Source organism: Grammomys surdaster, unplaced genomic scaffold, assembly GCF_004785775.1.
Source record: "Grammomys surdaster isolate TR1022 unplaced genomic scaffold, NIH_TR_1.0 126531, whole genome shotgun sequence".
NCBI classification, from domain to species: Eukaryota; Metazoa; Chordata; class Mammalia; order Rodentia; family Muridae; genus Grammomys; species Grammomys surdaster.
In genome coordinates this window covers 655091-681493 of record NW_021621323.1, presented here as the reverse complement: position 1 = coordinate 681493, position 26403 = coordinate 655091, and the positions used below count along the sequence as shown (strand labels likewise).

The following is a 26403-nucleotide window of genomic DNA, read 5'->3' as shown; positions in this document are numbered from 1 at the left end:
CATCTGAAAACAATGATAACTATAGACAGACACTGTCCATTCAACTGTTGTAGGGCGCAGAAGGTGGTGTCTTTCTGCGTAAGTGTGGATGAATATGAAGAGAGATGATTCTGAAATTAGGGAAGTGCACGTGGAAAGACCAGGATGGTCCAAGCTAGGGTCTTTAGAAGCAAAAGCAAGGCATCAGCCACCATGGGCTATACAAGGAGAAAACAAAGCTGTTTAATATTGTAAAAGAAATACAAATCAGAATGTGGGTATAATATAAGGTTGTGAAGAATGTGTCCATTCTCTGAAGCTAGGAAAACATGCTGCTGCTCCTTGCATAGTCCATCTGTAATTCGATTACCCAGTGTGCAAAACAGAAAACATGTCCACAGTCACAGCAAAGATAGTGAGGATGGAAGTTTGACAGACATTTGCTCTGTTTACTCTCTACGAGGAGGAAGAGATAAGAAGCCAGTAATCACTGCAGGGGTGGGAGAAATGCCTTGAGACTTTGTATAGGGCCATTAGTGACTTTCAACAGTTGTCTCTTTACTCTGGAGATTGGTGGTGGCTAAGCAGTGAAGGGGGCACAAGCTATACAGATGATAAGAAAAGCACACTGAAAGCTCTTGTGGGTGTGGGAAGTAGAATGTGTTCAGAATGGACAGGGAAAGGTAAGCAGCATGGTGGGAACGAATCTCAAGAAAGGACCAAAGTCAGTAAAGAGTTCACCCCAGCCAGGGACCCAAACTACATTTTCACCCAAGGCCATGAGAAACTATGAAATTATGATGACAGCCAAACTGCACTTCAAGAATATAAATTCTGCAGCACGAAGAAAAGTCTGGAAAGCACAAAGACAGAAAGGAAGCAACTGCACAAGGTTTTACCAGAGATTCTAGATGAAATAGTACTATGAGAAAAACCAACTGAGGTAAAGCATGAGTTTCATGAAGATAAAATTCATCCAAGTGGACAACTCAAAAATTAGGCACTCCATGTTTTAAACTGGTTCAGTCAAACTCAGTGTTAAGAAGGTCAAAAAAGACTGGAAATATCACAAACAGAAATAATTAAGGATGAAAGAGAAGTATAAGCAGTGGGAAGAGAGAGGAGGGAGCCTGAAGCACAGTGACACATCAGGGACGGTAGTGTCACAATGAGCCAAGGGTTTCGGTGCACATAAGCCAAGATTTCCAGTGCACACAGCAATGGTTTCTCAATAAAGCACATCAGGGGAGGGAGGGCAGAAGACAACTGACAAAGACAAGAAAGGCTATTACATCTCAGACTTTTTGGGGGACATTTAAATAGGAGAGTAGAGTCTGGTAATTAGAGGCACATCAGATGAATTGCTTATGTTTATTTCCTTGTTGTGGACTAGACTTAAAAAGAGTTGCCTTTCACAAACACACACACACACACACAAAGAATTCTGAAGAGAAAATAGATTTAATGCTATAAATTACTAAATAGTGTGAGGTTCATGTCTCAAACTTAAATTTAGAGCATAATTCACTTTATTTAAATTCTCATTTGTCATCTATAATTGGCAAAGACCTCCCCTTATCGAAGTTCATTATTAAGTTCCATCTCAGATTTTACATTCAGGAGAAAATGGAAACCCATTAGTCCTCTCTGGTAACTCTCACCCCAGCTCTTCCTCGAATGCTTCTCTACATACTGTAGTATCTTCTTTGGAAAATATTCACAAGTAGGGCCAGAGATGTACTAACGGGTTAGCCTAGACTGAGCATTCTAAAGGTAGTTAGTGATGCAAGGATTTATTCACCCAGCAAAATCTTCCTTTCTTTTCAGACTAAAGGAGCCATTTCTTCTAAATCATCCCCACCTGCTCTGCCAAACCTTTGCCCATTGCAACAAGATGTTGTAATCTACAAAGTTCACACTAGAGAACTTGACAACTGAGTTACAAAAACAAAATTGTAATTACAAACAATAATGTTTTCAATGTGTGATTTTGTGTTGGTTCCATGGTTGGATGCAAAAAGGAGATACAGTGATAAAAGAGAAAGAGGCAGAGTCCCAGCTCCTGAATATGAAACCCTCCTCACTGTGCAGGAGCTACCAACATATCAAGGAGCCTGCATGTTTTGAACACTGCCACCAGTAAGTACAAGTATGTGTGTCTGGGGGCAGTATTCTGTAACATCGCTGAGTATCAGCTGCTTTGTTCCTTGGTGTACAGGATTTTCCACGAACATCAATGAAGTAATCCTTACTGTACCACACATAAAACATGGTCTTTGCCACCATTCAGCTGCTGGTTCTTCTTGAATCCTCCCCATGCTTACAAATGTCATGCAGAATTCTGACATAGCTTCTCAGGCATTGTCTTAGTTAAAATCTCTATTGCTGTTATAAAACATCACTGACCCAAAGCAACTCTGGGAGGAAAGGGCTTATTCCACCTTACAGCTTATAAGACCAATCAAAAAAGTCAAGACAGGAAGTGGTAGGAACCTGGAGGCAATAGCTGATGCATAAGTCATGGAGGAACACTGCTTACTGGCTTGCTCACCATGGCTTGCTCAGCCTGCTTCTTTATAGGACCTAAGAACACTAGCCCAGGGGTGACACCACCCACAGTGAGCTAGACTCTTCCACATCAAACATTAATCAAAATAAGAAAAGAATTGTCCCACAAGGAGTCCTGTTGAAACATTTTCTCAATTGAGGTTCCTTCTTCCAAAACGACTGTAGTTTGTGTTAACTTGACACAAAACCACTCAGCATGGGCATTAACCCCCTGTTTTCTATACAGCTATGTTGCTATATAGAATAATTCATAAGCCGGGTCACTGATGAGAATGGAAACAAAAGGACTGACCCAAACACATGGTCTCTACCAAGAATATCATGACATGTTTCTCTCCAATAAAGTTAAAATATACGGTGTTCCACAACCACTGAACTATCATAGGACAGAGCTGTGGAAAGTAACTAGAACACTCAAAAATAATCTCAAAATGGGGATCTATTGACTCGGATACTCACCTAATGAACTTGACAGCCAGACCCAGGTCTGCTATGCAGCAAGTTCCATTTTTCTTCACCAGGATGTTTTTACTTTTCAAGTCTCGATGGGCAATTGCTGGTTTGCCTTGAGTGCTGAAGATCTCCGTGTGTAAATGGCATAGGCCACTGACAGACGAGTAGGCTAGTTTCAGCATGGACTTTGCATCTAGGGTGGTGGATTTCAGATAGTCATAAAGAGAACCATTTTCATGATAGTCTGTGATGAGGTATAACTGAGTCCAGGACCCAGTCCCTTTGATATCAGCAGCAATGAACCCTGAAAAGCAAAAGAGTAAAAAAAGAATTGGATGTGTTTCCTGGACAGAATGAGGAATCATTCATATTCTCAAATAGTCATTCTTCCTTTCCCACTGTCTTTGTTTTAGCATCTTGCCCAGTTTTCTGAACATGCCCTTGATAGTGGTAAAGTACTAATACCATGCAGAGGAGATAAAAATTGTAGGGAGAGAGAAAAAAATAAGAGTTTCAATTTGAACCCACTCTTTGATCAGTGGTACAGAAATCCTTTATGGATTACAGTTACAAGCAAGGCATGTTGAATGGAAGATTTGACAGTCACTCACTGGGTCCTCTCCTACTCAAATTACCCAGGCAGATCACATCTAGCCTGAAGGAAAGAAAGGGAAATCGATTCTCAACATAAACTCTTGCCACAAATAAACTCTGCAAATACAATGCCAATAACTTTTCACAACATTTAAATCCAAACATGAATCCTTCAAATCCCTAAGAAACCTTAAGAAATTCTAGTATTTCATTTGTACTTCCTGTTTCTGAAGAAAAAGAAATATCATCAGAGAGTATAACATTTCCAGCCCATGACCCATCCACAGAAGCACCTTAGTCATGCCTCCTGTGAGGTCCACGTCAGAGGCTTATGAGCTCTGGGGCTCATGCCAGAAAGAAAGTGTAAGTTTCATAACAGGTCTAGACAGATGAGTTCATATGCAGATGTGAAGAGAAAGACAGAGGAATGCAAGGAAACCCCAAATGCAGCAGTGCAGACTGTGACTCACCCAGGATGTTCTCGTGCCTCATCAGAACTGTCTGATAGATCTCAGTCTCTCGGAACCAGCTGGCTTCCTCCGTGGTGAAGAACACTTTCACTGCTACCTTTTCTCCACGCCACTTTCCCATCCACACTTCCCCGTAGCGACCTTTTCCAATCTGCTTCACCATCTGAATTTGCTTAGCTATTGTCCTTTGGACCTGGTAAGACCCAAAACACTTCATTAGTGTATTTACAGAACTATAGAACTGTTTAAGCTTTCCTCCAGAGGAGAGGGAGGGGGAATGACTACATGTAAAATTATGTGGTCAATGTTATTCCCTACACATGAGTTATTTATATTTATTAATTATTACTGTTCTCTTTAAAATGTATTTCAGATAGATGATTGTCAATTTTAAATCATCAGATACTGTTTCCGAATATCAGATGTTCTGTCTATTGCAACTTTCAATAGAAAAAAAATACAAATGATTTAATAGTAACTTGTACCTGATGGACCAAACAATTCTACTGATACAATGATTTATTAAGTATTCTGAAGGAAGTCTTGCCCCCACATAACAAATTATGGATTCTCCGTTAAACAAGACAACAATTATTGGACACAAAAGGACATCTATAAAAACTCTCTCCTAAAGTGGCCAGGCATGGTGATACACACCCTTAATCCCAGCACTTGAGAGGCATTAGCAGGGGGGTCTCTGTGAGTTTGAGGCCAGCCTGATCTATAAAGTGAACTCCAGAACAGCCATGGGTATTATACAAAGAAATTCTGTCTCTAAAAACCAAAAATCAAAAATCAAAATAAAATTAAAAAAAAACAACCAAACAAACAACAAAAAACAGAAAACAAAACAAGAAAAAAATAAAAACAAACAAAACAACAACAAACTCCTAAAATGAAGAAGAACAAAGAAAGACAAAAAAGGGGGGGATAGAGGAAAAGGAGAGCTCATTAGAAACTAAGGAAAAAGAAAATACCACTGATTTGAATCCCTTTAGATTATTAGCAGAATTATTATTATTCTATAATAGTAGAACACCAAATAGCTACAGGGACTGCTTAAGGGACTTAAACAGGGACCTCATTTACTAAATGAAGACTAAGCAAGCATGGTAAGATAGTAGAAAAATTGTGTATTTGAAGAGAAAGAGACACTTGTCATGGTAAGAAATACAAAATAGGGACAGAAACCAGCAGTTCAAGCAATATAAGTGGTACAAAAGAGTTAACAAGCTGGAGAGAAAGTTCAATTAATAATTTATAAAAATATGTGGAGAACTACAAAGAGTTCCTAAAAATAAAGTGAAACCTTTTAATTAAGTAGTATAGATTGTAAATCATTGTCTGCATGATGTATATATCTTCTCTACGGAATCAATGGTTTTTCTGGCTGAAAGGACTAGCTTATGCAGGCTATTCATAGAACCAGGAAGTAGATAGAAAGAACTTGGTACATCCAAATCTGGGGGCCAAACCTATAATCCCAGAACCCAGGAAACTAAGTATGTAGATTGTGAGTTGAAGGCCAGCCTGGTCTACATAGAAGAAGATCTGCCTCAAACATGCAAACTTGTGCATGATGCTAACAAAATCTTACCATAATAAATAAAAAGTCCTATCCATAGTTTTACATCAAAAGCTTTACTTACGCAATTGTGAAAAAGCAACCACTCCCGTTTCCTAGTCCATGGGCTGGCAGCCTAAATCCCTCCTGCCTGACACCATGACAGAGTCTAAGAATGAGGATATGGACACTATTCTGCAGTTCCCTTAATTAGGATTTTTCTGTAATTACAGGATGAGTGATAATATCAACTAAAGATGTCCTGAATTTCTTCGTAAAACTGCTAATGCCACGAACAACAGAATGAAAGTGGTACTCTTCCTAAATTAACAAGCCATAACAGAAAGAAATACTAGTGGTCCAGGAAGCATAAAGTGAGGTGAAAACAATCAAACACATCAATACATAAAGTAACTTTTCCCTCTCAGAGTGCCTCATAGGTGTCCTCTACGAGGTGACCTTAGGTAGGCTATATGTCCTCTACCCTGACAAGAAGACAGAAGCATCAAGAGAGGACTAGCTGAGAGCCAGACACCAAGCAGTTAAGCCTGCCACTTGGAAAAAAAATGCCACTGTTATTAAAGAAATAGTGCATCCAACTTACAGATGCTAAAAGCATTGTTCTGTGAATATCTGAATCCAGCCTAGAAAACAGCTCTGCTGCTTTTGTAGAAAAACAGTGTCTTCCCCAATGAATGTCCTGACAGTAATGGGAGTGCTGAATGGGACAGAGACAGCAGACCTCTGAGATAGCCTGCCATTAAGTTAGACTTAGAAACAAAATTTTACTTGCTTTTTGAGATTGCATTGCCAAAAAACTTGAACATATGGTTGAAATTTAAACCTTGATTTCAGTTGTTGATATTACCGATGTTTCTGGCTCTTTCTGCATACATGTTTTCAGTCTCAAGTACATTCACAGTTTTTTTTTAAAGTTGAGTATGTAGACAACATTTACAACAATTGGTTATAATTTCTATCTTAAGTTCCCCCCCCCAAAGGTCTATATGTTCAAAGTTTGGTCTCCAGCTTGTTTCAAATGTGAGGAGTTAAGACATGGGGTCTAGTCAGAGTTCTGTAAGTCACAGGGAATGTGCCCATACTGGGGAGTATAAGACTCCGTTTCTCGCTTTACATTCTTTCCAGGAGATGAATAGTTCTGTTCTGCCCTGCACTTTCACCTCAGTGTGCAACCACAACCCCAAAGAGAGAGGAGTTGACTAGAAGAAAACTCATGGGTCACAATGCATGTGTATGTGGTGGTCAGAAGATATTTCTCAGGAGTAAGTCATTTTCTGTCTTCTTACTGGATCTGAGGATAGAACTCAGAACATTAGTCCTGAGCAGAAGTGCTTCTAACTACTGAGCCATCTTGCCAGTCCAATGTTAATGCTCTTGAATGAAATCTAGTACAATCTTTCCCATATATATTTATCCACCCTACTTAAGCCAAGTATTTGTGTGTATTTGTGTTTGTGTATGTGTGTAAGCACATGAAATAATTATCTTTTTAGAGTCATGGTTATAGTAATTAAATATCCCAGACATTGTTCATTTTTCTGTTTGGGCTTACAAGGTGAGAGGGTTTGATTGTCTGTTGTTTGATTTTAAGGGCCAGAGGCAGTGAATGATTCCAAAGAAACTGTATCTTCAAGACACAACAGGACTAATACACTTATAAACTCACAGAAACTATGGCAATATGCACAGGGCCTGCACACGTTCAGAAAAGACAAAAATCCCAGCACTAATAGGAGGAAGTTGACACAGGGGCCCACCCATAACCAAGGAATTCTTTGCAACTGATACCTACTGGCAAAAGGAAAATTGATTTTGTCCAGTAAATGTCACTGGTTATATGAACCACACTTCAGGGTAGAGTCTGTACGTTGGAGAAATGGCCAACAAATAAACAAAGTCCATGACTTTTTTGTGGGATTTTATTTTGTTTGGGTATTTTGTATTATTAGTTTTTTGCTGCTGTTCTTTTTGTTTGTTTTGTTTTCTTTTGTGTTCTGAGAGAGAACAAGAACAAGGGAAAGAACATGAAGTAGGGTTAGTAGGAAGGTGGGAAGAATCTGAGACGAGTTGTGGGTCAAAACAGAGATGAAAAAATTTAAATAAAATACTGAATTTGTCTCTCTACTATTTTTGATGCAGCAATAAAAAGCAGATCTAGAATCTAGAAACAAAAAAAGGATCCCTGCAGATGGTAAAAATCTCAAAGTAAAACTTTTTACACTAATCACTGAGCACTCTGTTTAATAGAATAGACAGACTCTCAGAAGGATAGAAGTGATAAAATGGAGTATATCCCAACCCATAAAGCACATCATTGAAGGTACAACATTAGCAGTAAACAGACAATGTTATGACAGAGGATACCCAGATTCTAGGCCTAGGTAACTGAGAAATGATAAAAGGACCTCAGCCTGAAATCTCACCCTACACCCTATCTGAAGGAGACCTTGAGTCATAAACTAGAGAAATGTTTCACACAGCGATTACATTTGTGAAGACAAGAACCATATTTTATTTTGAGAATAACTAAACTGCACAGACATGATGCAGGTCTCATGTCAGAGGTAGGGGAATAGAAACAAAGGGCAGGAGTCAGGTGTAGTGTAAATGTTATCTATATGAAGCCTAGAAAGATCTACAGACAATGGGAGAGGTTAGGCTGATTATATCCCTGCAAAGATGAAAAGCAATAGCCAAAGACTATAGAAAGGTAACTGCAGCTCAATGAGATGAGTGAGGAGAAGCTGAGGTCAAATCAGTCAGAATCCCAAGAGCAGAAACATCTAACGCATTAGTACTAAGTGGATTTTACTATTTGTACTTTCCTTTACAAATAAAATACAATGCTACAGAGATACGAACAACAATAATTATAACTGCTACATTCAGATTTAAAGTATGATAATTAAAACTATTTGATCATCAGAACCTAGGCCATTTTTAAAGTTCTAAGTGCTATCATCCTGTTTATAATGACTAAAATGGTAAGTACAGATTGTTTTCTGTTTGACCTTAAAACTCTTAACTACAAAGGTAAATACAAGACTGTCCGATGAAACAAGAAGATGTGCAAGTCAGAACCAGAGCCTAAAGTCTGAGAGTCAATTTTATGATTTTCTAAGGGGCTAGTGAGATGGCCCAAAACTGAAAGCACTTGTCATCAAGCCTGAGCTCAATCCTCCATCACCACAGAGTGAAGAACCAGTTTCTGCAAGCCACTGCATGTGTGTGCACCCCCCCCCAATATATATTTTCTCTCTGCCTCTCTTGCTAAAGTAATAATGCTCACTGAGGAAATTAGTTTTCATTGAAATGATTTGTATCCTTAATTCCAATCTTACTTTGTGATCTATAAAAGAATAGAGTACATTTCTCGGCCAAGCAAGTGTCTTAGAAGGAACACGTTCTCGTCACAGTTGGAAGTGCTGGCTATCAGAAATTCAAGCTCTCCTGGATGGAAAAGACAGACCTCAGCCTCCAATCTCATCCTACAGCTGGTACGCAGCCCTCTTCCTTTGCAGAGGCTCATGGTAATAATGCTTTTGCCTTCAAAAGCCAGGTCAAAGTACAGAAATGCAATCAATCCTCACCAAAGCCAGAGTGCAGAGGGCCCACATGTATTGTTTTTTTTAATCTACTTTCCATCAGGATGTCTGAGGGTCTGCCTGGTAAAAAGACACGTACATTAAAAAAACAATAATTTCACCCTCAATACATCAAATGTTATCAGGGTGCCCCATGACTAAGCTCTGACACCAGACAGGCGCTGAGCCTTCTCCTTGTCTGCTGCTCTATTTAAGTAAAGAGAAACTGACATTCTGTCTGAGAACAGGTTTCCTTGGGATCCATGCAATAATCTTCTCCTACCAGCAGAGGGAGGCCTGATCCACTTCCCGAGCTCTGAGATTGCTCAATCAAGTCTCTCAGGGACTCTCCAGGAGGAATGTAAGTCTCATCCTGCTCCAGCCCAATGCTGTACCGAGGCCGGGCTTCTTGTCTTTTATACCTAAGCACGGACAAGGGAGATAAGTTTAAACACAGAAATGCAACCACAGATATAAAACATCGCAGACAAACATTAATCATGAAATTTAGCAATAAACACAAGATGAAACGCTCTTTGCTACCCTTGGAATATTTCTCACTCAGTCCTGTACAATTTTTTTTCTCTCTGTCTTCTAAACGTTATATATAAGTATACTATACTCTGTTAGCATTTCCAAATAGCTCCAATATCCGTTTTCTAGAACTTCCTTTAAGTTCCCTAAGTACTTAAATATCCAGGGTTTTTTTTTTCTTCTTCTTTCATTTATTAAAGTATGTCAGGGAGCCTAGAGAGATGGCTCAGCAGTTAGGAGCACTAGCTGCATTTCCAGAGAACCCCAGTTCAATTCCAAGTATAAACATGGCAGTTCACAATTGTCTGTAACTCCAATTCCATGGTATCCAATACTCTTACATAGACATACAGACAGACAAAACACCACCAATGCACAAAACTAGATAAATAAATAAATCTTTTTTAACAAAAGTATATCAGGGAATTCTTTCACATAAAATGATGCAAAAGATAATACAATAACCGTGACATAAAACTAAAACCTTAAAACATGCTAATATTAACATGTTATGTCTTCAATGTCTAATTGATGTACTATAGAATGTTACAGTTAAATATTTGGATGCTCAAATAGTATAGACATTTAAATCTTTATATTTCACAAAGTGGGAAATAATTTCTTGACTAAAACCTTAAATATAACTAAACAGTTTATTTTAATGTTTACTCTATAAAAATTATAATACTAGAGAAATTTGTAGTCAGGAAATAAGAAATTACTGAAAGCATTCTGACTCCCATACTTTTTTATTTAATCAGCATCAAACATAAGTCATAGCTAGTCACTAAATTTTCCAATTATCCATGTTTCCTTAGGGATGAAAATCTTAACTGAATAATGTCTGAAACAGATATGAGACAGGCAATTATTTATAGCTTTGTTGGGGGTGAATCTCTATCAATGGCAACAGTTATTTTCAGATAAACCTAAGATCTAGGGGCAAAGAAAGCTGTGCTGCAAGAAGCTTACAGGCAAGAACAGTAAAAAATTCACATAGGGATTTCACTAAGAGTGTGAAACTCCATGTACATATCAAATACTTACCTGAAGTAACAGAACAAAATAATGAGGACCAAGAGTAAACTACAGACAGTCACAGATATGAGTAAGGCCTTGTGGTGTATGGGTCCATCAACAAAATCTGAAAAAGAAAGCCATGGAACAACTTACATTTTTACTTAAAAGGGATGAACTCTTTTTCCAAAAGCTTAATGACAAGGTATCAAATAGGGGAATGCAAAATAGGGAAAAATTTTAATGAGTTGTAAAAAAAACCACACATATGTACTCAAAATAGCATGTTTGGCTGTTGCTGATACAGTCCGACATAGATGAATCCACTCAGCTAAATATTTATTTTAACAGCGTAAATCTTCTCTATGGAAGGAATTAAGCTGACACAGAATAAACCCATAGAAAGAATACCAGGGAAGCAAATGGGTGCCTGAGCCTAACATGAGTGCACAAGCTGCTTCGCCCCCAGAGTCAGGTGCTGGGTCTGCAGGCTCTTCTCACCTGGCATCTGAAACAAAAACAACTCTAGATTCATTATATCCAAAGTTGCTTTCTGATAGAGGCAAAGCCCAAGGATCCCTGAAATCCTGTAAAAGATAGATATGAGTACATAGTGCATTTTTGTATGAACTCGAGTTCTTGACAAATCAGATTTGCTTAAAACAAGCTTTCTCAAGCTTCATGTGGATTAGAATTTTTTAAGAGACCAAAACCAGAAATATTTATTCATAATATCTTCAATGCCTTCTTTTTTTTTTAAACTAGTCATCCCAGGTGATTCGGGGGAGGAGGGTACAGTAGCTGAGGGCTATTTAAACAGTTTCACAGTAGCAGAGTTAGCCACCTTATGAAAGGTACTGTATGCTCCTGGAAAAGTGATGGGTGCTACTTAGTTGTAAAAGGGAGAACTATAAGGTATGACTTCCTCCAGTAGGAGATGTTTTCCCAGCTGTTCCCCTATATAGATAAGACATATTCAAATTTTGGCAGGAGATTTTCATTTACCCAAATGTGACTTTTTCAATAAAATGTACTATATATTTCATGAAAAAATTTTAAAGGACCAATTGACTAAAGTGGATGAAATCACTACATTGTTAGCAATTTATTGACAAAACCTGCATGTGTGGCATTATAGTATCACTTCAGTAAACAAAAATGTATCTCACAAAGGATACTATATCATCTTGTAATTAGATTCCTTTCTCTGTCTTCTATAGGGAAAGTATTATGTTACCCAGACTGATTCAAACTTCATTCTCCCTTAGATTCCCAAGAGTTAAGATAACAATACTGGCCACTATGTTGGCAGATATTTTGTTTATATATTGTGAATATTTTCTGTAACAAGTTATTTTCAAAGATGAAATGGTATTTCGCATAGAAACATCCTAATTACAAATCAACTTTCTATTGTGATATTTTTAAGAGATTTTGCTATAATGTAGAATTTCTATAATCCATACAATTACATAATTTACATATATATCTCTAATTATAACCGTATCTACTTGACATTTTTAGATATAAAACTATTACATCAGAGGACAGACATTACAAATCTTCTCATGGATACTACCAAATACCCCTTAAAAAGACTGAAACAATTTCTAATTCATTATCAGTAATTGTTTTAGTTATTTCGACAAAAATTGTAAGGCATTCCAATATGTCCTTCACTCACAGTTCTTATTTATATTTTATCATGTGTGATATAATTCTCTTGATCTCTGATCACCCCTTACACAAAACAATACTCACATGCATATGCATATATACACATACATACACATGCATACAAATACTCATGCATACACATGCCCACACACTTGCATTCACATTTTCTTTTAATTTTATGTGCCTGTATTAGTTTAGACCACCACTTGAGGTTGTAGAACAATGTTACTATGTTATCCTCTTTTAAATAATTCAGACTTCTTATTACAAATACTATGAACAAGGATACTACCTCACAAATAATTATATAACTGTAATAGCTGGAGCACTAACAGGTTAGTTGAAAGTAAACTTTCTTTGCAGTGTTGCATAGAATGGTTGGATTAATTATTGCAAATTCTAAACCACAGACCTTTACACTTTCTCTCAACAAATCTGAGAATGGTCATTGATATAACATATTCATCAGTTTAAAATATGCATTTAACACTTATTTATGATCTATACTACCTGTAAATATGAATGAAAGTAGGCTTCATCTCAAAAGACTAAATGAAAACCATCAGAAATTAGTAGTTTTGTTTTTTTTCCAATTATCCAGTTCAGAACCATTGTAAGTAGCCCAGGGAAAAGGAGCTTCAACCACTGATGCACCATCCAAGAATCCATTACAAAAGGGAGTAACAATTAGTACATACATTGTTTGGAAAATACTGTCATATGATCTTCAGAGTAAAACTCTACAAGTGTATACAATGTTACTTTAGTAAGCTTCCATCTTCTATGCCCTACATCTACATCTAAAGAATGGAACCTTATTAGAAAACACAGCTTATACTAAATTTCCAAATTTGAGGACAACTCTACATGTTTATGAATCCAAAGAGAATGTTTCTCTACTAAGATTAAATCTAACCTCAGGATCAGAAGGAATTTTCAATACATAAGTCCAGAATTCTTTCTCACATCTATGCTATAATTTTGCTAAAACTCTCTTCCTCTTTCCCTTTTCATGTAGACACAGAGCTCAGACTGGGAACTGCCGACCGTGCTTTTGTTACTCATTACATTTCTGACTTATGACAGGAATGAAACCTCAAGGACCTAAGGGAGTTTTCCTTTACCATCCAGCGCTGTACTTAAGGCTAACATTATTCAGTATTTCCCTTTTCTTTTCCCAAGTAACCCTGTTTTGCAGTCATATGCACTGCCTGCTTGTCTTGGCTCATGAAGAGATGATCCTTATCAACTAACCCATTTCCGTTCTTCATCTTGGTCTTGTGTTACTCTGTCATTGCCTGCATTTGGGGGTGTTAACATGAATATTCTTGGAAGGAAATGCTTCCAGACATCCAAGAAGAGGAGAACAGCACCTGGGGCCCTTTTAGGATAGAACTTTTCTAACTGTGCTGCCAATCAACCATCACAGAGAGTAGAAACAACCAGGAACTCTGCAAGCAAGGGGGGAATTCCTCTGAGAGACAAGAAAGAATCACCAACTGATACATAAGAAAACTTAATTCTGCCACAGCCTTCATACTACAATTTTTTAATCTTTAAATAGGAATATCTATCCCCAATACCTCAAGAGTCAATACCTCATAAGATTCAAATGGTTCAGTTAATGTAATACTTAGTATAATGTCTGGTTTGCATTAGTCATTTTAATTTTCATTTAACATTTTGTCTCACCCTTTTAGTAAATGCCTGTGTGTCCTTGATTCTTGTTCATGTGTCATTTTTCTGCAGCTACTGTGCTATCCTTCTATTTGATACAGAACTGGCTCCGTGATGTCCTTATGATCAGCCAAACTCACACTCTGGCTGTCATGCCTTCTACACCATGATGGACTGACTGTATGGACACTGGAAGCTAAACTAAATTATTTCTCCCCAAAGCTGCCATTTGTCAGGATATTTTACCATAGCACATTAAAATAACTCATACAGAAATTGCCAGCAGCACAGTAGATTTGGTTCCATGGTGAACCTGACCATGATACTTTCTGGAGGGATGTGGAAGAGTTTGTACTTCAGGCTAGAAAGTGCTGTGGGCAGAGCTTAATGGGCCATTCTTGGGTATGCTAGGAAGACAGGAGTATTGAGTAACCTGAGACAATGGAGAGACATCTCTTTAATGGGTCTCCAGTGGCAACTGGGCTAGTGGCCATTCATGTGATATTTTGACAAAGAATTTAGTTGCATTCTACATAGGGGTGAAAATTTGTTTGAGTCTGAACTTTAAAAAAAAAATGGGCTAATTTCTATGGCAGAGGATATTTCAGGCAGCATGGTGTGCAGTCCATGGCATGGTTATTCTTGATGACCCTTATGCAAAAGAAATTTTAAAATGCAGTTTGGGAAGGAAAAGAATACTAGGAAGCTTGAGATTCCAGCCAAGCTGTGTGCTAAAGAGTGTAATTACAAGATTACAACCACTGACAAGAACCCTCTTGGGCCACATTGAATACCAGGAAACGTGCTCTGAAAACAACATAGCACCACTTAAAGTTCCAGTTGTGAAAGAAGACAGCCAAAGGGGTTTCCTACTTCAAGAAAGGAACTATCTTGGGACACTTTTCAGTGGATTCAGCATATAAAACCTGTTTATAAACACAGTCAAAGGTAACTAGGCTTTACCCTTGGTTGGTAGTAGATAAACTTCTTGTCCATATTATATTACTTTTGGTTGAACAAAAAGATATAGTATTGAGACTATCATGGGACCTTCCACCATGATCTCAGAGAATATCTAAGGCTAAGTATCATAGTATATTGAAAGTCCTGTGAGGGCTCCAAAGGTATAAAAATGAAGTCTATGTTTCAATAGAGACTCTCAAGCTATTGGAGATGCCAGAACAGTGGGTCACATGCCTGGGAAGGTTGTATATCAGGAGTAGAACCAGCCAAGGAAGAGAGATATGCTGCATACTGCAAAGGTAGAGGAGTAGTCATCTAAACAATGTGAAGAGAACTCTGCTGGGTTTTACACTGATGGGTTTTCATTTTTCTTGGGTCAAATTTTTCTTTACTATGGTCCCATCTCTTCATTTTTGAATGGGTATGCATACTCTATGGATATTGAAAGCATATAATTTGGGTTTATGTGTTTGTTTCTAATATTGGATGACAGTGAAAAGACACGCTTGGGTATTAGAAGAGACTTTGCACTTTTGAACAGTATTGGAGCTGTTAAAGAATATGTAAACCTTTGAAGTTGGACACTGCATTTTGTATCATGAAATGGCCATAAGCCCATGGGGGCCAGGGTTGTGATAGTGCTGGATAGGATTGTGGGTTTGAGCTGCATCCTCAGCTGGTGGTGATGTTTTGGAAGATTAAGGGACCTTTATAAGGTAAAGACTTGCTGGAAGAAACACATCACAGGGACGGGGTGGGGGGTGGGGTGGACTTTGAGTTTGGATAGCCTGACTCCATTTTTCTTTGCTCTCTGTCTCTGTCTGTCTCTGTCTGTCTCTCTGTGTCTCTCTCTGTGTCTCTGTCCCTCTCCCTCTATGTGTGTGTGTGTGGGGGGGGGTGTATGTGTGTATTTGTATATATGCGTATCTCTAGAACTAAAAGTAAAATAAACTCTTTATTCAAGGTTGCTTTTTTGTCAGAGTATTTTATTACAGCAAACAGAAAAGTTACTAAACCATTCTTAATATGATTTGTAATCTATCCGTACTAGTGAGATACCCATGACCAAATGTAAATTAAGTTTTTCCATGGTAATTCTTACATTTTAGCATACCATTTTTGCAAGCAATATTTTCCTCATCAATATCTGTGTCTCTAACACTTAGGATGTTGCTTGAAAGTGAAATAACGAAAACTGTGAACTTCTTATGTGAATTTCTAGAATAAATCTGAAAAGCTTCAATGCTGTAATGGGAATTTATTTATGAAACGCTGTCAAAAATATGAAACACTGCTATGTTTTTTAGTTAATACACTCTCAAGAAATAATGACAATCTTGAAGTTTCATTTTAAATTATGCACATAGGAATTAGGAATCTATAACACTTATAAATCATTTATTTGTGATGAGCTTAAGGAAGGGAAAGGAAATATAGAGACTGCTGTCAAAAAGCATGCCAAAAATGTCTTTAAATATGCAATAGTTATCATTTTAAATACACCAAAGTATGCAAGCATGGAAATTAAAACTTTTAAACACATGACCCATTTTAGAAATACGCTATTAATTTAATAAAAACCAGTTTGTAATGGAGATAAAATAAATGTGGTAGACCAAACAATCTTTCATTTAGTCATTTATAAGGTCTTTATTTTTCAAAAGCATATTATGCCACAGTATATTTAATTAAGTCCCAATTCTGAATGATTTTACGGAGTACGTATGCAGCACTATTTACTTTCTCTACCTCCTAGCAGCTCACAGTAAGCTCTCAGAGCTGGATCTATCTGGAGAGAGGTGAGGAGAAGCCAACACGGATCTTAAGAACACCGATATATACAGCCACCAAGCCATGATCTTTGCACATTTGTTGACTGTCATGATGTCAGCCCTCTACTCCAGCAGTAGGTAATAAAACCAATCAAAAGCAAACATTGTCAAGGCACCAATGAATTTGGCGAAAAGACAGAGTCCAGTGTTCATCCTATGTAAGCAAAGCCCCCTCACCCCTCTTACCTCTATCCTTCAGGGGAGGTAAAGTGGGGTGGAGGTCTTTATTACACTCGTTCCTTTCTGTGCAGCATTCAATTGATCTTCTTTGATGAGGAATAGGAGTGTCCTAAAACGAAATGCTAACAACTATTAGTGGCTGTCTGTCATATTTCCATGTCAGACCATCGAAAATGTAACAGACTGTCACTGAAGAACACATTTAATACTCTAATAATTTTGCTCAAAATCTTGAAAAAGTTTCCATCAGAAAACTTATTTCAAATTATAATGTATTGCTACAATATTTCCATTTCAATAGAATATTATTGTACTTGTAGCAGCCAGAGTATATTGAATAAACAAATAGTGAAGTCTCATTTTAATCAATAAATAATCTGGATTTTAAAGATATTCTATTTGGAAACTAAGCAATATGTTGACAGCTAATTTAAAAAAAAAAAACCATGGTTTGAAAATGAAGAAAGAATTGACTATTGAGAATTTTCAATTATTTTGCAAATTATGAAATATGGGATATCAATTACAAAAGGATTACTTTATTTGGCCAACACAAGTTACAAAGTAAATTCAAGTTATCTTCCTTACGCGACATTGAAAATCTGACCCTTCTAGTCCTAGACATCCAGAGGTGACAATCGGCGTTCCAGAGTCATCTTCTTCTATCATCGTGAAGCAGTACCCATCTGTGCTGAAGACCAAACAGGAGAAGGGAGAGAGTGAGGGGAGAGAGCACGTGACTCATGAAAATAAAGTGAAATTAATTCTATTGGCTTCATCACAGACAGAGAAAAGTCACAGATATTTTTTTCTACAAACTATTGACAAACATCTGCATTTATGAAAGAAGATGTATTTATCATTAAAGTCATTTTCTCTTCGTTTAGAAACTCAGGAGAGAGAGGAGTGAAATTTCCATGTATCATTAATCACCATTAAAAATCATTCCCATTTTTAGTGAACTTATCTTGGCCCTATCACCTTTCTAGACACACAACTTGAGGAACATAATACCATCTTCATCTTTTATGTGAGGAGACTATGGGTCTGAGGGCTTTAGTAGTTTCCCAAATGTCACAAAGTCACTGAGAATGTGGGGAAGGCAAGACAAAGCTGGAACCAATGCTGTGAGTACAGGGATTGGCTCTCATTGGAGACAGTGAAATACACCCATCTAAGGCATGGTGGTTGAAGATAGGCAGAAGTGGGCTCAACCAAACAGCAGAGGCAATGAAGGCTGTGGTTCTTAGCATTGTCTCTTTGGGCTGGCATGGCACAGCAAGACATTAAGCATGACAGCAAACATTATTGGGCATGGATAAGAATAGAATATAGAGAAAGGTCTTGATTTAAGTAAATTGTAGTGTTTCCTAAATAAAAATGACTTTCAGTTGTTGTATGACATTTAATCTTCTTATCACTAATTTGAAAATAATGCCAATTCTGTTTTATGTATGGTGGAATTCACTTGATGAGAAAGTATGAACATATATAAGGTTGAATAGAAACAGCTACAGCATCAGGCCTTGAATTGGAGGTCCTCTTATTTTACTCCCATTCATTATCTGCTATCCTGGGAGTAAACTGTAAAGAATAACTTGTATATACAGAACTGTGTGCAAAGAGATATACTCTCTTCATAAATCAGGACCTTATATTGTGGGTTCCCAATAATAAGTCACAAGCTGCCATCCGAGTCCCTAGAAAGTATGGAGCCCACACCTCCCATCCGCTTCTCATCCATATGCATATGCATGTGCAGTGTCCAAGGCACATACGACAATGGAGTTCTAAAGGTCATGGGAACAAAGTTGTAAGAGCTGTATTAGCCATGATTTGTAGGTCTGTCTACTCACATTAGTGGGAGCAGCACTCCGCCATGCATTAGCTCTTCAGTTACCATCAACATCCTTACAATTGTTTACTTAGATTTTAAGTCTCAAGTGATCCGACATGTGTCAGTTTATAAAACCTCGAAGGGTGGAGCTGAAACATACTAATGAATGACTAGGGAGGGCCAGTGATAAATCTGTGTTTGACTATGGTCAAATGTATGCATGTTGTGAAGAAAAACTGCCTCTGAACAGCCCATGCTCAAATTCTCTGGAGTTTTTTACTCAACTGACTGAAACCTCAGCAGGAGTGTAAATCACACAGTACTGAAGGCAATATGTAAGACTGACGTTCACCACAAACAATCTGAGTGAATACTATTCATGTGACTTCCTTTGCATTCAGACTGTTGGTGTAAAGTATTTCTGTTGGAATTCCTAGGCAGCAGAGGAGTCAACATGAGGCATTAAATCTGAGGTGATATAATCTATTTCTCAAAATCAAAGTGTACAGAAATGGCATTGGGATAATTCATAAGAATCTCCCCACCCTCTCACCAAACAAACAACATAATTAATGAGAAAGAAGGGGGGATAAAGTTGTTGGCCATGTATAATACAACAAAATAGAGAGTAAATCAAGCTTTAAAACTATAAAAAAAAAAAAACCTGTTGGCAGATCTGAGAGCTAGGATTGAGAAGAAGAGGGGATCAAGATATAGCTAAGAAATTAAGAGCAACTAGTTTCTCTTTCAGAAGACCTGATTCCAATTCCTGGCACCCAAACAGTAGTTAAAATCATCTGTAACTTCAGTTCCTTCTTCTTGCATCTCCAGGGTTTGGTAATGGGTATGGTCCACATACACATGTGCAAGCAAAATACTGATACAAATAAAACAAACCTAATATATGTATTAGGTTTGCATGTACGTATGTATGTATGTATGTATGTATGTATGTATGTATGTATGTATGACTGCATATATTAAGGATAGAAAGAAAGAAAGAAAGAAAGAAAGAAAGAACAAAAGAAAGAACAAAAGAAAGAAAGAACAAAAGAAAGAAAAAACAAAAGAAAGAAAGAAAGAAAGAACAAAAGAAAGAAAGAAAGAAAGAAAGAAAGAAAGAAAGAAAGAAAGAAAGAAAGAAAGAAAGAGGTATCCTGGAGAAAAGGATCACTCTATGATGTCATAAGTTTAGAAAGAAATAAAATATGTGTAGACTAAGAGAGGAGAGAGGGATTTCATTGTTAATTATGTACAACAAAGCAAATGTATTTTATAAACTTCACACTGCAGTGCCTGTCCAACAAAGACATTGACCGGTAACGAGCAGAACAATTACAGAAGCCGAAGCATTGCTTGAAATCCTTTAACTCCGTAGCAAGCATCAGTGCTCTTTACTCCAAGCTGGTCAACTAGTCTCACTACTAAGATGGCTAGTGGCTGTTATAAAGGACAGTTAACCCCCTGATATCAGTTTGTTAAAAATATTCTGCTGCCCAAGTATACAGGCTTGTGTCACCATTCCCATGATGTAGGAGTTGATGAGACAAAGAACCATGAAGGAAGTCAAAGGAAGAATAATGTTACGAAGTGAAATCCATAGATGAATACAGGATGAATCGTTTGGTTACAGTAATGACTATGAATGTAGACAGTGACACACAATCGATTAATACAACTGCCAATTAATGTGCTGTCCCTCCGTGTCACAGGCAGCAAGAGCCAGTGACAAGTGAACTGAGAATTGGGTGCATACCATGAAAATCAGTCACGGATTCTCTATGTTCTTGTAGGTACTCAATAAAAATGCAAAACTCTCGGCAAGTTAAAGATGACATGAAATCAAAGTTGTAATATTTGTTATAATCCCTAGATAGATAGCTCTTCAGGTTCAAGTTTTATTTTTTTTAATGTGCCCAGTATTCCAAATGCAAAGGAAAGTCTGAAACACCCAGAAAGAGAGAAGGAGACTGACTGCTCTGGAAGACTTTTAGTGGCCTCCAGTGAACCCACACTAGCAAGAGGGGATCTGCTTGTTTAAAACAGTTTTGGTGGAGTTAGTGATTCTCTGTTAGGCTACTATGCATCTAGAAACTGCAAAGATTTCAATTCCTCCCATTTATGGTCAATTGAATTTACAACAGCCTTCTGCGACCCAGTTCCTTTGTGAGTTATTGTTGAGGTATAGAAAGCAGTCTACAGGTCATATAAAATGGCATCAACAATACCTTTATTTAAAGTGAGGGAAATAGGATTAGAAAGATATCTTAGAAGTTATAGGTAAAAATGACTCTTGCATGGCTCCAAAGACTGACAGTTCCCAATGATCAATAAGTAACCCTGCACATTTTCAAAGTTGGACCAAGTTCTCGAATCCTTGAATTTCCTTTGAGTTTAAGTTTCGATCAGAATTCATTTTGAACAGCTGAGAACACTGTGTCTTTGAAAACATCTGTTTCACTTTCAAGGGAGTATGGTAAGTTTTCAAATTTTCCAGCACAATTAATCTATTGGTACACACAATTTGTACAGTTGCTGTTTGATCTTGTAGAATATTATCAGTAAGTGGTCGATAGACACACACAATAGCTTTGTCCAAGACAGTTCTTTTATGTGGATCACACTCAAGCATCAGAGGCCAAAGGAAGCAGCAAGAAGAAGATGGAAGTCTCGATCTGAGGAACACATAGACTATACAGACTGATTCTAGAGGGAAGACAAACAACTGTTTCAAGCAGCAGGGATAGTAATCGTAAGCTAGCTAGTGTTACATCAACTGGCTGGGAAAGATGGAATGATGCCCAGTGGCAGTTTCCATAATTGTGTTTTCCTAAGTTATCATTTGCACATTCTTTATACAAACAAGTATGTCAACTTATTATACTTGATAACTACCCATGCAGAAGAATTTCTGATCAGAAACCAATCGTTTAAATGAGGAGGTATTAAAATAATCCTGAAAGATAAACAAACAATAGTTATTACAAATGGATAGATCAGAAGATGGTCATGAGACAAGCACATAAAAATTAATGACTATCAAAGACTCTAAGAAGATAAGGGATTTATAAATCCAGATGAAAGCACATGTAGAAAAATAAATAAATAAGCAAGTCTGAGTCAACATTTGCTAGAATGAGAAAGTGACACAGAACAGGACACAGGGAAAACTACCTAAGAAGGGTTGCATTAGGCTTTGCAGCTCAGATGGCTGCAGTGATGATCTGCAGCTCCCCCCACCCCAGCAAGTCAGGAAATGGAACAGCTACAATGCAGCATGACACCTGGAAGTATATTTAGAAGTCAAACATCTCCTTAAGGGAGAAGTCTCAATCACTTTACCCCTTACTTGTGATTACAGATGCAGCAAACACTGTACTCAAACCCGCCAGGCTGGTCTTGAACTTGCAGCCTACTCTCTGCATTTACTTTTCTAATGCTGGGATTAAAGGTGTTAACCACACATCTGGCTCAAAATTATAACTTATTGTTGGCTAGTAAAGGAACTGAGAGTACTGAAGAGTTTACAAACTCCTAAACTCTACCTGTTTTCTGACTTAGACAGTGAGATTTCACAATAGCTTTAAGTATGAAACAATCTTGGTTGTTGTCCCACTACTGGATTGTTTTCTCCAGGGTGGTGGAAGTGATGCTGAATAAGAAACCTACTTGGGACATTTGGCTTGAGTTTTTTTTTCCTGGCCTGGTATAGAGTCTCAAGGCAAACAACTTATCCCAGATACTATCTAATCCATAAAGATGTGTATTCTTGACCTTAAAGCTGCTTTGCCTGTGAGTGCAAGAGTCAGAACAGCAAACTGCCCACTGTTGGTCTGCAAAGATATTAAAGCATAAAGTGAAACTTGTACAGCAATTTGATATAATAAATTCATGTCTGCTAAAACTTACTAAAAAATTAAAAAGGACAAATAATTTGCAAGCTTTTAAATGATTGGCTTTAATAATTAATCCTGAGTGTACTTTAGGAAAGTACTCATGCACAGCTTTGTGTATGTGGAGGGGGCATCTTTTAACAGAAGGAGATTGAGAAGTATTGCTATAGAGAGAAGGACTAGAGACTGGCCTTGTAGAAATGAGACAGTGTCCTGTGCTCTTCTAAGTCTTAGCAGTGGCTCTTGATCTTCCTAATGTTGCAACTCTCTAACTTCAATCCTCATGTTGTGATAATTCTAATCATTAAATTATTTGTTGCTACTCCATAACTGTAATTTTGATACTGTAAAGAATTGTAATGTAAATATCAATGTTTTCTGATGATCTTTGGGGATCGTGGTCCATAGGTTGAGAATCACTGTCTTAGCGGGGGAAAAAAAAATAAAAGTAGTTCCTGTCATCCATACATGAGAAGACTCAACTGGAATCAGTTCCTCACTTGCAAAATGAACATCATACACAAAAGAGAATGTCTTCAGAGAACCCAACAGGGTTGACTGATGATCAAGAATCCATAACTTGGAGTTCTAGCCAATTTTTTCATCATATCATCATAGTGACTAAGGATAACATAACCTTTCAGAACCTCACATTATTACCTGGATATAAACAGGAACTATTGCATTCTTCACAAGAATGTTGTATTGATTAGATAGGTGAGGGTAATCCTATGATCATTTTAGTAAATACTAGTTTCCTGTTGACTTCTACAAGTCAACACATCGATACTGAGTGGCATATTCATGTTCTTTTGAGGGATTCTGTTGTTATTATTGTTGGTTTTATCTCTGTTTTTCTTACTATAATAAATTAAAGGTTGACCACTACATAATTAAAATCCCATCCCAGTCTAGTTGCCATCTCTACATTCTCAGTCCCGATTTCTACTTTCAGTACTTGTCACATTTGACCTTTAGTTGCATCCAATGAGGCTCACCTATCTTCCTCACTAACATTAGTTTCCATGACACTTATGTCTGTTTGTCCCCTTGGATATTCTCCTTGACCTAAGTATGCAATGTCTCAAGGTTCTGCTCTAGCAGACAGTGTTCCACAACTGACCCTAGCCCTGCTGTATGGTGATAGCCATGGATTCCCTTCAACTTTGAGCTTCACTGTACGACTTCATCTGGTTAGTGAAGCATCAGAGCACACAAGGCCAGCAGAGGCTGTAGGATGCTGCTCTTATAGTCACAACAGAAAGTATGCCCTGGGCAGCTGGTGTCTCCCTAAGAAAGAAGAGAGATATGCAAGCTCAAGTCCAAAATCACCCTCAAGTCACATTCAACCAAGCCAGCAGAGCTCAGCACGTTTAAGTGAAAAACAAATACTTCATTTGTAAGCCTCCAATTTTTTTAAGAAGTGTATTCCCTAGCTAACACTGGCCACTGCTCTATTTTCTTTTTCTCTTTAGATTTTTAAAATATTTGTAAATTCTTAATCCGGTATCTTGGGGATGGAACTTACACCTAACCATGAAGTTTATTTATGTCTTATGTGTCTTATGCAAACATAGCAGGAACGTAATTTTACAAAATATTTTTAGTATGCCTGCATTCTGCCTGTGACCCATCACATGAAGGCAGGTGAGGAAATTTCCACTGGTAGACTCACATCTTGCTTTGGGAACATCTTAAATTTCACATTTTTGGACTAGCAATACTAGTACAATAACCTGTATCAGACTCCCCATCGTGATAAGCGTTCTAAAAAGTCTAGCAACAACAGAAACATGTGACTCAGTTTCATGTGCCCTCCTGGCTGATGGCAGTCTAAACAGTTACTGAGATAGTCTTCCTGGACTCTGAAACTGGCAGTTCCTCTCCCCATTGAAGTCCTGACCCTTCTTAATGCACACTCTGTGTCTCTGACATTGTCACTCCCAGGAGCCATGAAGCTGTGGCTAGTTAGCACTTTCCTGTCTGCTCCCGTCTCAAGAAGCTATGGCTCTTTTTGTACTCTTCCTGTACTCTAGGTAACAAAACATATATCCTAAGTATCAAAATGGATGCAGCTGTATAACGATGTGTAAAAAGAAAAATGCTTTAGATTATCTGAAGCTGAACTCTTTGTCTTTATGAAACATTATTTCTGACTTCGTAGTTTTATTACTGTGACAGTCTCTGTACTAACATGTGTTGGATTCATCTAAACTCTACCAGAGATCTACTTTCCAGATACAGTTTATTAATCTCTTACCAGTGCAAAATACTAACTATCTTGGTATGATGAGTGGTTAAGACAAGATCAGCATGTATACATGGAATCTATGTTATATGACTATGAAAAGGTTTTTGAAGAACATAATAGTTTTTGTTCATTGACAAGGAGCCTGAGATCTGTATTCTGTTTATGTGTCCAGGGCAAAAAGAGGACTCAAGCACCAGTTCAAGGTAAAACATGATTTGGTATTTCTCTATATACAGTCCTGTCTCCAGGTCATATTCTTGGAAACAATATATGTTTAAAATGATATGCAACCACTTGGAAAAGTGACATTTGAACCATTTCTATCACAAACCTGCAGATATTGTTGACTGAGTCTTCCGGACAGTGGTGATGGCATTTACAACGCAGGATCTTGGGCCGAGGTGTGGGGGCTGTACTCTCTCCATCCTCCTTTTTGGTGCCCACATTTAATTTTCCAGAGCTTCGTAAGAGCATGTTATCAATGAACTTCTCTGTAAAGAATAATGGATGAGGGTTAAGACAGCCCTCCAGCCTTCTGTGGTAGAGGCAATAGATCATTGAATTAAAATAACTTGTGAGAAAGATTCAAACAAAGGACATGTATTTTGGTGATTTCATTAAAATAAATGTTATCAGTCTCACTTTTCAGATAATCAATTCAAGTCTTGAATTTTAACTAATTAATCTGCACACAGTCAAATAATGGAGCAACATTTTGAATCCAGATTGTCTGAAACTTAACACTATCTTTTTTTTTTTTAACAAGTAACAAGGTTGATTTGGGGTAGATCATTATGCTAATTTGCTTTCTATTGTTGTGATAAAACACTAGCCAAAACCAACTTGAAAAGAAAAGAGTTTATTTCATCTTAGAACTTCTAGATCACAATCTATAACTGAGGGATATTGGGGCAGAAACCTGGAAGTAGAAACTGAAACAGTATTCATGGAAAAATGATCCTTTCTGCTTACTTCCTCTGGCTGACTCAGCTACTTTTCTTCTACAGTCCAGGCCCATGTGCATAGGGACAGAACCACTCACAGTGGTTCAGGAAGCCCTACATAAATTAGCAATTAAGAAAATGTCCCACAGATATGCCAACAGGATAATCTGATGAAGACAATTCCACAGTTTATGTTCTCTCTGCCCAAGTCTAATTTGTGCCAAGTTGACAAAAACTAACCAGTAAAACAGTGCATATTTAATCTGCAAAACAAATGTAGAACAATAAAACATTAGAAACCACATATTCAAAAGATGTATCTTTTCCACCAGCTTTTATAGATAGAAGTGTTTATCTGTGGTGTT

At 37.5% G+C, this 26403-nt stretch overlaps 1 protein-coding gene across 2 annotated transcripts in view; it reads right to left on the bottom strand.

The window, feature by feature from the left end:
• The window catches only part of Bmpr1b (bone morphogenetic protein receptor type 1B), a 38734-nt gene extending 13160 nt beyond the window's left edge, over window positions 1-25574 (bottom strand). Inside the window, exons 1-7 of one of the 2 annotated variants that reach the window (XM_028760435.1) lie at window positions 25426-25574; window positions 17702-17804; window positions 17120-17222; window positions 10815-10911; window positions 9517-9655; window positions 4065-4257; window positions 3007-3304 (exon numbers count right to left, since the gene is read on the bottom strand). In XM_028760435.1, the coding sequence (XP_028616268.1) occupies window positions 3007-3304; window positions 4065-4257; window positions 9517-9655; window positions 10815-10911; window positions 17120-17222; window positions 17702-17804; window positions 25426-25568 (1076 nt within the window). In that variant the 5' untranslated portion in view covers window positions 25569-25574. The remainder of the gene's footprint in view (window positions 1-3006; window positions 3305-4064; window positions 4258-9516; window positions 9656-10814; window positions 10912-17119; window positions 17223-17701; window positions 17805-25425) is intronic. The other variant, XM_028760434.1, reaches the window with a different exon arrangement.
• Between the last annotated feature and the right edge of the window lie 829 nt (window positions 25575-26403).